Below are 15,114 nucleotides of genomic sequence, written 5' to 3' on the forward strand. Positions count from 1 at the left end.
TGGTTAGCAGCCAAAGCTCAAGCCAGAGCACTGTGCAAGCACGGTACAAGGGACTGACATCAATATGCTGTGATAAGCATAACAAATGTCAAAAATGAACGAGAGCAAGATCTGAGAGCTGTTGCTCAGGACCTGAGTGAAACAAGTTGGTGATCTTGCCCCACTTCACAGGGAGATACATCCGTGTCACTGAAACTGTCAGCGCTAATTAGAATCCCTGCAGGCATCCTCAGGGATTTAATAGGCACCAAGGAACGAACTGCCTCTCACTCCTATGGCTTGCCCCTCAGTCAGAAAACCAAAAAGATGAGGGATGGAAAGGAATATTGAGGGCAGCTTTCCACATCTCCTGCCTGTGCTGCTCTGTGATTAACAAAAGTTGCAGTTATGCAAAACAACAAAAAGACAGGAAAGGATAGAGATATTCACCATCCAGTGAACTGAAAGTATGCTTAAACTAAGCTGCGTTTTGATAGGTGGAAAATATTAACCAAGACAATGCATTTTTTTTTCTAAAAAGAAGTTTTAAAAGTACCAAATATAATCAGTCAGAGACAAATCAAATCAGCTATCCTATTTAACTTGAGTAAGCTTCCACGAATGCTGATGGCAATTTAAATCAGAAGCGTGACATTTCAATGGTGCACATGGGACTTGTCTGATATTTTGTTTTAAAAGAGCCGCCACAAATACAAAGTCACCAATGTTGCAAAAACTCGCATTGTATCTGTGAGTCAGACATGCCTAACTTCAGCACCGACTCAAATCTCAACTTTAGCTGCATGCTTCCAGCCGAATGTGCACAGGGTCGGGAAGGGTTTTAGTGGAAGACACTCGGCTGTAAGCAGCAGGGCATGCTTCACCTCTGCACGTGTATGACACAAGTAACACTCTTTGCTATTTAACTGTCTATAAATTTGCTGTATGCTGCGCATGAACGACAAAGAACTTTAAGAGCTGAAGCTGCTAATTTCCGATAACTGCCATGACACAGCTGCGGGTCCCTGCTCACCAAACTGTGGTCCTCGGCACCTTTAGCGCTACCGGCAGGCGGACCACGAGGCTGCTGACCAGGAGAGGGGCTGACCGCAGGGACGGGGACCGCGGGGACGGGGGCCCGGCACCCACCTTGCCGCTCCGGGCCGCGCCCCAGGCGCTCTCCGCCGGCCGCCCCGGGGCCGTGCAGGCGAGCAGCCGGCCGCGCCGCGTCGCTCTCCGTCTCCACAGGCAGCGCCGAATCCTCGACGGCCGGGGCCGCCGGCTCGAAGCGGCCCGGGGGGCGGCCGCGGCGGGCGTCCTCGGGCACCGGCGGTGACAGCGACAGCGGCGGGGCCCGGCGGCGGCGCTGAGGGCCGTCGGCGGGGCCCGGCGGCGAGGGCAGACGCTTGGCCTGCGGCAGCACCTCAAGCTCGAGCGGGGCGCTGAGCAGCGCCGGGCGGCCGCGGTCCCGCGCGTAGAGGCGCAGCGGGATGGGGGCGCGCAGGTGGAGCAGGGAACGGACGAGCAGCACGCTCCCGCTACGCGGCACCACGAAAAAGTGCTCGCTGGGCGGGCGGGCGAAGTAGCGCAGCTCGGCGTTGGCACCCGCGTCTGCGTCCTCGGCGCGCGCCCGCCACACGGCGGAGCCGAGCGGCAGCGTCTCGTCCAGGCGGAGCCGCGCGGGGCGGGCGCCGACGAAGCGCGGGGCGTTGTCGTTGGCGTCCAGCACGCGGACGGTGAGGGCGGCCAGCGGCTCGGCGGGCGCGGCGGGGCGGCGGGCGCAGCGCAAGGCCAGGCGGAGGGCGTAAAGCGGGCGCGCCTCGCGGTCCAGCGGGCGGCGGGTGCGCAGCCAGACGCGGGCGGTGCGGGCGTGCAGCGCCGCCTGGAAGTGCGCGTGGCCCTCGCCCAGGAGCTGCAGGCGCCAGCGGCGGCCCCGCACCTGGGCACACCACGGCTGGGCGCCCAGGCGCGTCAGGGGGACGCTGAGCCCCTGTACGCGCGTGCCCGCCGGGCGGTTCTCCGCTACGCGCCCGCCGAACGACGGCGTCCTCTGCGGGGCGGCGCGGGCAGAGCCCAGCGGCAGAGCGCAGCACAGCAGCAGCAGGCAGACGGCCGCGCGCCGGGCCATGCCGGCGGCCGGGCGGGCGCTGGGGCGCTGCGAGCAGCCGCGCCGGGACTGAGGAAGGAGGGACAGCGCGGGGGGGGGCGGCCCCGCGTCCGATCGCCGCGCCCTCGGGGCCGGGCCGGCCGGGAGGCAGCGCCGCGGGACGGGGCGGAGGCTGGGGCCGGCACCGTGCGGCGCCCTCCTGCGAGCACAGCCCCGCGGGGCGTCCGGAAGGGAGCTGCCCGCTAGCCACAGCTCCCCCGAACCCAGCTTGTCCCGCCTCCATCCTTATTGAAGCTTATTTGGACAGCCTGAATCTGAAGTATGGTACGAATGAAAGTCCATAAGAAAGGACAGTAGGACAATACAGTCAACATTTGTCATGAATCAAGCCAACAAATAAGCGATTCATCTTGCAGGAATTTTACAATACATCTAATACTGTTATGAAAGAATGTGATGATATGATTACAATTAAAAAAAAATTAAGTTGAAAAAGAAGTTGTAGTCCTCCCCTCACTTCATATATGTGCTGATAATGCAGCGTTTTATTGGTTTTGCTGTGCTCCAGCTCATTAAACACAGCTGCTTCATATGAGCACAGATACTTTACCCAGAAAGAGAATGAACAATCTAAGGTATAAGCCTTTGGCCAAAAACCAAAAGCATTTATGCTTTAAATTCATGATAATAATAAAAAATATATAATGTTTAAAAAAATAAGGCAAAGATAGCATCTTAAGCAATAAAAGTCACATGAATGACTTCAGCCAGGTTCCAAAAACTATTGGCACTTCTGTAGCACAGCAAATCCGTGGATGAGAATCCTAAAGAAATACTGCAAAAGGCTGAAAGTCAGGAATGAACTCAAGCACTTTACAGATGTTGGACTTAAGCCCTGATTCACTTCCTACTGAATTCTCTAGGATACTCTCAAGGATTTTACAGGCTTCAGTATCAAACTATTACATGTATAATACAAGAAGAAGTTTGAGCGTGTTCTGCAGATTTCATGGCACCATATGGATTATATTCCTTCAAAACATTTGCTGTATATTGTTTCAGGAATGCCAGAGTTGGGAAAAAAAAATGTAATACAAAAAATAATCTATCAACATAAATTTAATGAATAATGTTTTTCTTTTCTTTTATTCCTGCCCTTTATAGTCTGAGATTGCACATCTCTGACTCACATGTCCATGTCATTCAATTTCCAGGACTATTCTCTTGTACTTTTATATTTTTGCATACAAATCTTTGTAAATCTGTGACCTCAACAGGGCACAATGTTTCTCAAGACTGGATTTATTGATTTAGAGCCCACTCCTGAAGCACCTGTGCAGATTGCTGAGATGCAAGTAATTCTTATTAGCCTTAATGTGTTTATAGAATGTGAGTTAAAAGAAAGATTTTCTATGGCTTCCCTTTGGAATAGGCATGATGTGATCACACACATAACTAATTAGATGGTTACAATTTAGTTCAGAAATGACTAAACAAGGATTTAATCAAGCAAGGAATTCTAGCTTATCTCCCAATCAGAACTACTACACAGATTTTGCAGTGTTGTCATACCTGTAGATATTTGATTTTATTTACAATTGCTTATAGAAGGAGAATGTTTTGTTTATTAGCTTATTCATTTGTTGCCATTCATTTGTTACTACTATTATACAGTGTAATTTTTAAGGATAATTATAAAGCTAATGTAGACATTACTGAAAGAGAAGTATTATTTATTGAGATCAAAACCTTGTGAAAAAAAATATAAATGTTTCTTGGGCCCTCCAGTGTCTGAAATAAAGTCTTGCCTTCTGATGACATGAATTTTAACTCCCATAGAATTTGCTGATATTCATTTATATCTGTGAAATTTGACCTGATGTCTCAGGTAGGACAAAATAGTAGCCACACAAAGTGGTTTAAAATTTAACTACCACAACACAATCCCGTTTTTCACCTTTTAAGCCCTCATTGGCCAAGCAACAAAGCATAAATTTTCAATGATTATTTAGTTTAGAAGCGTTCAATAGCCCAGTTATCACTGGAAAATTATGTCTCTTAAAGTAACTCAAAACAGTACATACCCAAAAAAATCCTTAAAATCTTTTTCTTTAAGTATATACTAAATACTTATAGCTCCAAATATATTTATATCGTTGAGAGATTATATGTAGTATGTATAACATATCTAATTTATGTTATAGTACATAATTACAGCAATATATAATTATATAGATTGTATATAGTAGTTAGCTATCTGTAACATTTATATTCTACACAGTATGTTTTATATCTAGTGTAGTTAACAACTACATAGCACTTACATACAATTTAAAATAACTCAGCCAGTTTTGAAAAACCTGTATCTATTCCTTCATGTTTCCACATTCACAACTGTTCAGCTTACAGAGGTATTGATATATAATCTCCAAGCTGATGAAAAAGAAACTAGGCAGCTGACTAGACAAAAATGAAATACAACTCAAAGCACTGGGTTGCGTTTGCCTCCAATTTTTTAAAATGCCTCCAGATTTTTTAAAACAAAACATACCTTCCTTTTTTGATTCCTGAAACTCATATTGTAATTGACAATAACTACAATGATACCTTCTCAAAACATAAAAACTCACCAACTGCCAGCTCACGCTAAAAAAAACATTTAAAACAACTTATTAAGACATAACCTTTAAGTGTGTGAGCAAACAATATGCAACTAAACACCCAACACAAATATCTGTAAAGCTAGATGAAGTATTAGGATTACTGCAGCTTTCTCTGACTGAATCAAAGCATATGGTGGTATAATGGAGCATGAATTTACAGCAACAGAGATGTACGATGCAGATTAAAGCTTCATCTGTGAGAACATACTGCACAGCAAAACAACGATTGTGGTTTTTGCTTTATAGTGTAATGAGCAACAAATACTCTTCTGTAGAACTAGGGCTCCCTCTGCTGCTAATATGGAAGTAAAAAACAAAACCTAACTAAATCCACATGCTCCTGAAACAGACCCTGATTTTAAATTTAGCAATAGCGAGTTATAAGCATGATGGACAGGTTGCTATTTGGTTTATGCAAGGTTTTAAGGGAGGACTGACAGGCTCATGTTACCCACATCAAACATGCAAGCATGGAAAGCTCCACTCAAGGAAAATTAATCCCACTCCATTAACTGTCTCTGCATTCACTGCAGCAGGTCTTAATTAAAAGTATTAATGAGACAGGCCCTTGATACTTTTTGTTATTTTTTAAAACTAGACTAGAAATACTTGGTAATGTATTTCTATAGAAACCTCTATTTTTAGAAAATTGTGACTTACCTATAAAAAAAACAGCTTTTGGTGTTTAGGTTGTTTCTTTAGTTAAGTAAAATCTTTAAGTATGACTAAAAAAATATAGCCTTTAAAAAGAACACGTGAATGATCAACATCAAAAGGTATAATCTCAGATATCAAAATTGAACTCAGTGATCCAACTCAGGTCGTTCTCCAATTGTATGATTCCATGACAGTTACCCATTTGATGTGACGGAAGCTCTCAAGGGAGTGTGCCTGCAACAGCCACTTTGACTAGATACTAGAGTGACTTTGTACCAAAATGAATGCACCAGTCTGATGAAGGCTGGCTCCTTTTGTCAGCTTCCTACACCCTTGGTTTCTTTCCTGAGAGGGCCAGACCTCATGACTGAGGGGCAGGAAGCAGTATCATTTCATTCTTTTTTAGTCCTAATTGCCAACCACAGATTGAACTGGAAAGGTGTGGTAAGAGCATGGCAAGTTATTCCTTGGGGAGTCACAGCTGAACAAATTGTGGAAATAAGTCAAGGCAGCACGTGTGGGAAGCATAACCAAAGCACTGCCTCCTCCCCCCCCCCTTTTTTTTTTTTAAGGAAAACAGATGAAGACACTGCTGAAGCACTATGATACTATTATGGCAAGCTGCACCAATACAGACAAACGGGCACATCAAAGCAAAACTGTTTCTGCCTGCCCAGTAGCAGCTTACCTGGCATAAGATAAGCACCCCTCATGGAAGCAGAGCCACAAGGCAGCCTGGCCTGGTTTGGCCTGATTCGGGCTCCCTGAGCATCGATCAGCTGTGTCAGCCCCCCTCGAAAAAGGAGCTGTAATTTCCTACATGCTCTTCTCACGCCACCACCACTGCTACAGCTGCAGTCATGTTACAGAAACTGAACTGCATGCGGGTTCACCAGCCGGACAGGTCTCAAGGACATAAGCTCACTGACCAGGAGCTCGGGCAACGCTGCCCACGGCAACCTGCTGAAGGACCATCCCTCAGCCCAGCGGGAATTTTTTTTCCCCCGTGAGCTGCTCCGTCCAGCACGGAGCCTTCAATATCGGGACAAAGAACCATTTCGACGTGTGGGGGAGCGACGGGAGCAACCCCCGACAGAAAAAGACCCCCGTGAGGGCTCACAGCCCCCCGCACTACCACTCTTGCCGGGGCCGGGCGGCCTCCAGGGCGGCCCCACGCGGCTCCCCGGTCCCCCTCATCAAGCCCCGCGTTCGGCCGCGCATTGGCAGCGGTGGCGCAGGCGCAGGGCTTGGCGCCCGCCCTCAGCCATGGCGGACGAGGAGTTGGAGGCACTCCGGCAGCAGCGGCTGGCCGAGCTGCAGGCCAAGCACGGGGTAAGGCGTGGACGGGGGACCCCGCTCCCTGCCGCTGTGGGGTCTGTCCCACCGCTGCCATCAGCAAGGCGGGGACGGGCGCGGTGTACCCCTGAGTGAAAGCTCCGGGCCCGGGCCGGGTCAGGCGGCAGCGGCCTGACGGTCCCTGCGCTGCGGCCTCGAGGTGCTGGCGGCGGCCCCCGGCCGCCTGGTGCTGCTGCTGGGGGAGCAGGAGGTCTCTGAGGGGCGCTGCCCGCCCCGCCAGGCCCCGCACACAGTCTTTGCCCGCAGTCTTTGCCCGCCTTTGTCCCTGCCACCCGCAGCGGTGTGGGTCCCTGCCATCTGTCTTTTCAGTCACGTCTGTTTTGGGAGCTGAAGTGTCTCAGATTTCCCATTCCGCTCTCACGCTTTAAAGTGTCACCTGTAAAATTTGAGGTGCAGATGCAACGTTAGGTTCACTTTAATCTCATTATTACTTCTGAATAGTTACCTGCCAATTTAGTCCTGAAATCCTCTGATAGGATTGTGTTTTTTCTGCATTGATAAATGCAAAGCATTGCATTGCATTTCTCGATAGGTTGCTTTAAAGGATTTAATGTCTTTGTTTTCTGGACTTCAGGGAAGTTTATTGTCTTAGATTTAACCAGGAGGCCTTTTAATCTCCAAACCTAGAACAATCTGTGGCTAGACCCAGTAGCAGCAGTCACCAGACTAGTTTGCATTACTGCTTTGTGAGGAAAGCAACAACTAGTGTGGCACATGTATTTGCTAGGGCAGTAGATTTTTATTTTTAGGATCTAGTTTGTGGTCAGGCAGGTTTGGCTGATATTGATTTCTGCTAAAATACTTAAACTTGTTGTCGTGTGTGGAATGTCCTTGAATTATAATAGTATTTTATTCTGATCTCATTCTTTAGGATTCTTCTGCTGATCCGTCACAACAGGAAGCAAAACAGAGGTATAAATGGGAACTGTTGACTTTCGGTAGTGTCTTAAATCTAACAGTTTTGAATCTTTTCCTAACTTCTTTTTTAATATTGTGTTTCTTTGGAATACTTGTCTGAATTTTTTGATCTTGGAAAAACACCAGCAAAGAAACAGAAATGTGAGAGATTTAAGAAGGAAAAAAAAAAGTAAATTTTCATCTTTTCAAAGTAAAATTATATATTTAAAGAGCCAGACTTTTGTGAGAAGTTGAGGTGAGAGCGCACAGTCATGGCTTGTATTAACTGAAATACTGAAAGTAAAATTCCGGTTTTGTGAACACCTAGGCAAGTAAGTACATGAAGACTTACTGAAAACTGCTAAATAAATGATGAGGTTTAGTTCCATCTTGGAGTTGCACAGACTATTTGTTACTCGTGCTCTAACAGACTATCTTACGTGAAATTCTAGATGGAAATTAATTTAGAATCTTTACAGGGGGTAGCGTGGCTTTTGTTTTTCTAGCAGGATGTAATAATCAACTTTAATAAGGTGTAAGTAGTAAACTCCATCTCAATTTCTTGCAATAAGTTGTCAGCTATATAGTAACGTTATTGCTGATGTATGTACAGCTCTCCATGACAGAAAACGCTATAGAAGAAACCATATAAAATGTAGGGTTTGAAGGGACTTCAAAAAGTCACTTACATGAATGGAAAGTCTTCTGTAAATTTTATTGTATTGCGCGTATTATTTTAGGTGTTTGAAATCCCACTTTTAATGTGTAGCTAATTTTTTGTTACAGGGAAGCAGAAATAAGAAATACTATTTTAGCTCAAGTTCTCGATCAAGCAGCACGTGCGAGATGTAAGTATCCAAGTAACTTTCTAATAAAGACTTCTCACCTAATGTACTCAGTGCTGCTTAAATCAAGAACATACATGCCTGTATAGAGGCTAAAATAGAAAACATTGTTGAGGTGGAAACCGCTACAGCTTTTTAACTGGTGATACCAATGAAGGGGGTGGTTAACTGATTTCTGAATGACATTAATCCAATTTTTTTGAACTAATAGTAGGAACTGTGGTGATTCAAAATTAGTTAAGAACAAGTATTTAAAGAAAGAAATATGTAAAAAAATACAGCTTTTTTATCTTTGTCTTATATTGAAGAAGGGATTTGGTTTGACGGGGGAAGTGAGGGGAGCTAGAAGTGACAGAGAAAGGCTGGGGGAACTTGTCACTGCTGACACTGTTGAAGATAGTAGGGAAAAACCTCTGAGTTGTCCCATAGGATTGTCCAAGGGCTCCTCAGAGAAGGTAATGATCCCGTTACCCCATCCGGAATCTTCTTGCATCCCTCCAAGGGGTAACTGTGCCTGCTGCTTCCCTAAAGTGCCTGTATACCAATGCACGGAGCATGGGAAATAAACAGGATGAGCTCGAGATCTGTGTTCAGTCGCAGGGCCGCGATCTCGTCGTGATCACAGAGACATGGTGGGACAGCTCGCATAACTGGAACGCTGTCATGGAGGGCTATGTCCTTTTTAGGAAAGACAGGCTGGGAAAGCGAGAGGGTGGGGTTGCCCCTTACGTGAGGGAGCAATTAGGGTATACCCAGCTCAGCCTGGGGGAGGGTGAAGGACAAGTGGATAGTGTGTGGGCGAGAATTAAGGGGTGGGCTGGTATGGGAGACACTGTTGTGGGTGTGTACTACAGGTCACCAGATCAGGAGGAGGAGGTCGATGAGGCCTTCTACAAGCAGCTGGTAGAAGCCTCACGATCCCAGGCGCTGGTTCTTATGGGGGACTTCAATTAACCAGACATCTGTTGGGTAAGCAACTCGGCCAGGCACGCACAGTCCAAATGGTTCCTACAATGTGTTGAAGATAATTTTCTGACGCAGGTGGTGGAGGAGCTGATGAGGGGGGGGTGCTTCTGGGCCTTGTCCTTACCAACAGGGATGGGCTTGTTAGGGATGTGAAGGTTGGGGGCAGCTTGGGATGCAGCGACCATGAGATGGTGGAGTTCAAGATGGAACTCGGTGGAAGAAGTAAGGCTAAAAGCAAGATTGCTGCCCTGGACTTTCGGAGAGCCAACTTTGACCTCTTCTGGGACCTGCTTGGGGGTATCTCATGGGCTAGGTTGCTAGAAGGCAAGAGTGCTTGTGAGAGCTGGGCTACGTTTAAACAGCACTTCTTCCAAGCTCAGGATCGGTGCATCCCTAAGAGTAGGAAATCGGGGAAGGGGGGCAGGAAACCTGTGTGGATGAGCAAGGAGCTCATCGACAAGATCAGAAGAGGAAGGTCTATGAAATGTGGAAAAAGGGTTGTCCACTTGGGAGGAGTATAGAAGTGTTGTCAGGGCCTGCAGGGACGCGACGAGGAAGGCTAAAGCCCACCTAGAAGTGAGGCTTGCAAAATAGATAAAGGACAATAAGAAGGTTTTAAGTATGTAAACAGTAAAAGGAAGACTAGGGATAATGTGGGTCCCTTGCTGAACGAGGGGGGTGTCCTGGTAATGGGAGACGCCGAGAAGGCGGAGATACTGAATGTTTTCTTTGCTTCAGTCTTTGCTTCAAGGACTCCCCCCCGGGACTCCTCAACCCTGGAGGGAGGAGAAAGGGTCTGGGAAATGGAGGGCTCCCCCCTGGTTGACGAGAGAGTGGTTTGGGAGCGTCTGAGTGGGCTCAACACACACAAATCCATGGGTCCCGATGAGATGCATCCACGTGTGCTAAGGGAGTTGGCAGAGGTGATTGCCGAACCACTCTCTATCATCTTTGAAAGGTCCTGGAGAACAGGAGAGGTGCCTGAAGAGTGGAGGATAGCCAGTGTCACTCCAGTCTTCAAGAAGGGCAAGAAGGAGGATCTGGGAAACTACAGGCCAGTCAGTCTCACCTCTGTCCCTGGAAAGGTGTTGGAACAGCTTGTTCTGGATGCCATCTCCAAGCAATTGGAAGAGAAGAACGTTATGAGGAGTAGTCAGCATGGATTCACCAAGGGGAAGTAGTGCTCGACCAACCTTGTTGCCTTCTATGATGGCATCACCAGCTGGGTAGATGGGGGAGAGCAGTGGATGTCATCTACCTTGACTTTAGCAAGGCTTTCGATACTGTCTCCCATGACATCCTGCTAGCAAAGCTGAGAAAGTGTGGGATAGAGGAGTGGACAGTAAGGTGGGTTGAGAACTGGCTGACTGGCCGAGCTCAGAGGGTGGTGATCGGCGGCGCAGAGTCTGACTGGAGACCTGTGACTAGCGGTGTTCCCCAGGGGTCGCTGCTGGGTCCGGTCTTGTTCAACATCTTCATCAACGACCTTGATGAGGGAACAGTGTCTGCCCTCAGCAAGTACGCCGATGACACAAAGCTGGGAGGAGTGGCTGACACGCCAGAAGGCTGTGCCGCCGTTCAGCGAGACCTGGACCTGCTGGAGAGATGGGCAGGAAGAAACCAAATGAGGTTTAATAAGAGCAAGTGTAGAGCCCTGCACCTGGGAAGGAACAACCGCACGTATCAGTACAGGCTGGGGGACGACCTGCTGGAGAGGACCTCTGAGGGGAAGGACCTGGGAGTCCTGGTGGATGACAGGTTGACCATGAGCCAGCAGTGTGCCCTGGTGGCCAAGAGGGCCAAGGGGATCCTGGCATGCATTGAAAGGAGCATGGCCAGCAGGTCAAGGGAGGTGATCTTCCCCCTCTATTCTGCCCTGGTCAGGCCTCACCTGGAGTACTGTGTCCAGTTCTGGGCTCCCCGGTACAAAAAAGACAGGGATCTCCTGGAAAGAGTCCAGCGGAGGGCCACAAAGATGATATGGGGCCTGGAGCATCTTCCCTATGAAGAAAGGCTGAGAGACCTGGGTCTGTTCAGCCTGGAGAAAAGACTGAGAGGGGATCTCATCAATGCGTATAAATACCTGAGGTGTGGGAGACAGAGGGATTTGGCCAACCTCTTTTCAGTGGTTTGTGGGGACAGGACAAGGGGTAATGGCCACAAGATGGAGCACAGGAAGTTCCGCACCAACATGAGAAAGAACTTCTTGACGGTGAGGGTGACGGAGCACTGGAACAGGCTGCCCAGGGAGGTTGTGGAGTCTCCTCCTCTGGAGATATTCAAGGCCTGTCTGGACACCTACCTGGGCAGCCTGCTCTAAGGAACCTGCTTTGGCAGGGGGGTTGGAGCCGATGATCTTTCAAGGTCCTTTCCAACCCCTACAATTCTGCGATTCTGTGATTTTGATTTATATTTCACTACCCTGGCATGAAGTCATAAGGACTTTTGTCACTCTTTAGTTACTAGTGAAGCTATTCAGGTATGATTGAATAGAGCCTGTTTTTATTGCAGTGAGCAATCTGGCACTTGTGAAACCAGACAAAGCAAAAGCAGTAGAGAATTACCTTATACAGATGGCAAGATATGGACAGCTACCTGGAAAGGTGAGTTATGGCTTTTTTTTTTTTTAATTTTCTCACATACATTCATTTTCAAACCTAATTCCCTCAAAAATATTGAATGTTTTTAATATTTGCAAATTAACTGAAAAAAGGCAATTAAGAACTTCTGAAGGCTATTACAGAATTCTATCAAACAACTTTTACAAGAAGAGAAAGTGTAATTCAGTTTTTTTGTTACTAAACATCTCTCAGAATGTATTTATATTACTTCTTCCCTAGATAACAGAACAAGTTTTGATAGAAATACTTGAGAAAGCGAGTCAGCAAACAGAGAAGACAACAACAGTAAAGGTAACCTTCATTTCCTAAATATAATTTTAAATAGTTAAAAAGAGAGCAGAAAAACTGCATGTAGTATACCATTTCAGTTCAGCATAGAAGTGAACTTCTTATTTACCATCACTGCTACACACACCGATAAGTATTGGGATTATATTATAGAAGTCCTTCTCAATAATCTAATTTGCAGATATTAGCACTGGGATATTGGTGTTTTGTTGTGAGACAGACTGCTGTGCTTTTGTACTGTACCATTATGGCAGGTGGGGACTGGAAGGTTGTGATGGGGTGACTCTTCTGTTCCTTGTAATATATTAATTGTTAAGTGGGCAGAGTTTGAAAGGCTTGTTCTATGTTGGGCTTACTGTGACCCTTGTGTTTTCACTTTGTATATTTCATTTTAGTTCAACAGAAGGAAGGTATTGGATTCTGATGAAGAGGATGATTAATAAATACTACTGTTAGACTGTCTGCCAAGTAAATGGCCTGAAAAAGGGCAACAGTTGTCAGGCAGAACGGAAAACCTGAAAATGTTTACGTTTCTTTACTTTTTTTAATATAAATCTATATAAAGGCCAAACAAATGAACTTGTCTTGTAAAATACACCTGAGAAGGGAATTTTATAACTTAAACTTTTGTAGTATAAGAAGCCTGAGCAGTGTGGAGTTCCCCACTGCTTCATTAGCATGAACGTTTTGTTGCCCCTTACTCAGTGCGTAAGCTGTGCTTTCAGCACCTGCACACCCTTAACTTACTGTTATTGGACGTACCTTAACTTGTCCTCATGTTAAGTGTAAGGCTTGGAACAGCCAGTCCCTATAGGAGTTTAAAAGACTTAGCTCCAGAGTCTAAATTACAAACTGTTAGAAACAAGATTTCCTGAGCCCCTGAAGGAAGCCTCTCCAGCAACTCTCTGACTCTGAAGTCTTCACTGGAAATTTACAAAATAAAGTGAAAGTTTCAAAGTGGCGATTATTGGTATGTGGATCAGAGGGCATCTTATCAGGCAGTCTGTGTAAAATTGTTACCAACCCATAAATGAACTGTTTCCCTATGAAATTATCAAGCTATCTCAAAAAAAGCAAGTTAAAATTAACTGTGTAATATAGCACTGTTCAGGCACTTGTTATTGTATATTCTTAAAACTACCTCCATTTTGTGAAATGGCTGGAGTGTTTCCTAACTTAAAAAAAAAAAAGGCAGTTTTCCTAAATTTTCTGCAACTCTGCATGCATAAAGTAAAACTTGTGCTGTACACTTGTTCAAAAATATGGTTATGGAAAGATGCTAGATAAATACTGTAATGTTGTGCTGATAAACACACTATTACCACAAAGCCCTTTTCTGACATTATTAAATAGAAACATGTATGATCTCAACTGCAGTGTTTTTTTTGGAATGGAATAAAATCCTTTCAAGTGAGCATTAGTGTGTGTGTTCTTCATCTTGTGCAAATGTGGTTAAAAAGTATTTAAACAGTTATTTTTGTCTGGTTTGGAGTAGACTAGTTGTTTTTTGTTTGTTTTTGTTTACAATGAGGCTTCCTTAACTTCAGTAATTTCATGGGTATATGCTAAATTACTTAGACTTTAAAATGACCCTTTATCAGTGAAGATTTTCAAGGTGTGGTCACAGATTGTTGAAAAGTTTTCTCTTTGGGTGTATCTTAAGTATCCATGTTTCATATTCCTATTCCCAAGTTTATTACATGCTACTTCATTAAGTTTTATTGCCTTGCTGTTCTTCTAAAAAGGCTGTTCTAGGATCTCAGTTACCAAAAACAGAAATAAACTGGACTGTACAGTAACATGCTTTGCAGACAAATCATAACAAGGTTATGAAGTTGATTTTAGCATGTTTATACTACAGATTGATGGGTGCTTCTAGGGGTGCTCCCTTCAAATCCTATTCCAGTTTAGCCTTTGATCATCATATCTCTGAATATTGTTTAATTGATAAGCTTGTTTAGGCATGTCAAAGGAATCTTGTAAACTATTTCGTTTACCTGAATCAGTTGTTAGGCATTATCTGGAACTGGTCAGTATGTAAGTCCTTTTTTATTCATAAACTATATGTCTAAAATGCTTGGAAATAAGCTTTATCCTAGACTTAACGTTGAAGTAAAAGCGAAGCAACGGCCTGGTCACTTAAATAGGTTTCGGGTTCAACAGGACAACTGTTTTGATACAGTAACAACAGAAAACACAAGTTAATTCCTGTGAATTTGAACTTTTTCTACAAAACTCTGAAGAAAAAAATGTATTTACATATTTGCTATATTAAAATACAGATTTTGTTAAAAGCTACCGTAGGCAATATGCACCGAGTTAGCATTAAGTTGCATTAGTAAGCTACTGTTGGTATGTGTGTAAATTTCTTTCATTTGCGGGGATAAAAGTTTTTCAAAGGTAAGTACTAGTTTAACAGGTGGCCAGTTCCTGTAAAATCTATCAGCAATACTTTTCCTAGCTAACCCATTTCCTTGTATTGGTATAGTTTTTGGCTTAACGTTTTACACTTGTGCATACTTTCAGTGGCATCTGTACTACCCACAAATGTAATAGTATCAAGTTGACGTGGAGATTTGTGGCACTTTAGAACACTGTTGTTCCTACATCCATGCTCAGTGACTGCTTATTGTGGATTAGTTCTCTGTTGTGTTTAGCACCATACAAAAGCGAGTTTAGAATGAATAGAACCTTAGGTCTTCCTGTAGTGGGTTTACGTGGCAAGGTTTTGGTAG

At 45.2% G+C, this 15,114-nt stretch overlaps 1 protein-coding gene and 1 pseudogene across 2 annotated transcripts in view; one reads left to right on the forward strand and one right to left on the reverse strand.

Moving 5' to 3' along the window:
• The window catches only part of LOC308176506 (neural-cadherin-like), a 69,812-nt pseudogene extending 67,570 nt beyond the window's left edge, over positions 1–2,242 (reverse strand). Inside the window, exon 1 of the transcript XR_013956147.1 lies at positions 1,129–2,242. The product of XR_013956147.1 is annotated as a neural-cadherin-like (transcript). The remainder of the gene's footprint in view (positions 1–1,128) is intronic.
• A 4,353-nt stretch (positions 2,243–6,595) lies between these two features.
• Positions 6,596–13,794, forward strand: PDCD5 (programmed cell death 5). Its single transcript, XM_080552301.1, has 6 exons — positions 6,596–6,738; positions 7,634–7,674; positions 8,446–8,507; positions 11,982–12,073; positions 12,311–12,382; positions 12,775–13,794. The coding sequence occupies exons 1-6, from the start codon at positions 6,673–6,675 to the stop codon at positions 12,817–12,819; spliced, it is 378 nt and encodes a 125-aa protein (XP_080408427.1). The 5' UTR covers positions 6,596–6,672; the 3' UTR covers positions 12,820–13,794.
• The last annotated feature ends 1,320 nt before the right edge of the window (positions 13,795–15,114 follow it).

The sequence above is a fragment of the Anser brachyrhynchus genome (genome assembly GCF_964034855.1).
Source record: "Anser brachyrhynchus genome assembly, chromosome: 12".
NCBI classification, from domain to species: Eukaryota; Metazoa; Chordata; class Aves; order Anseriformes; family Anatidae; genus Anser; species Anser brachyrhynchus.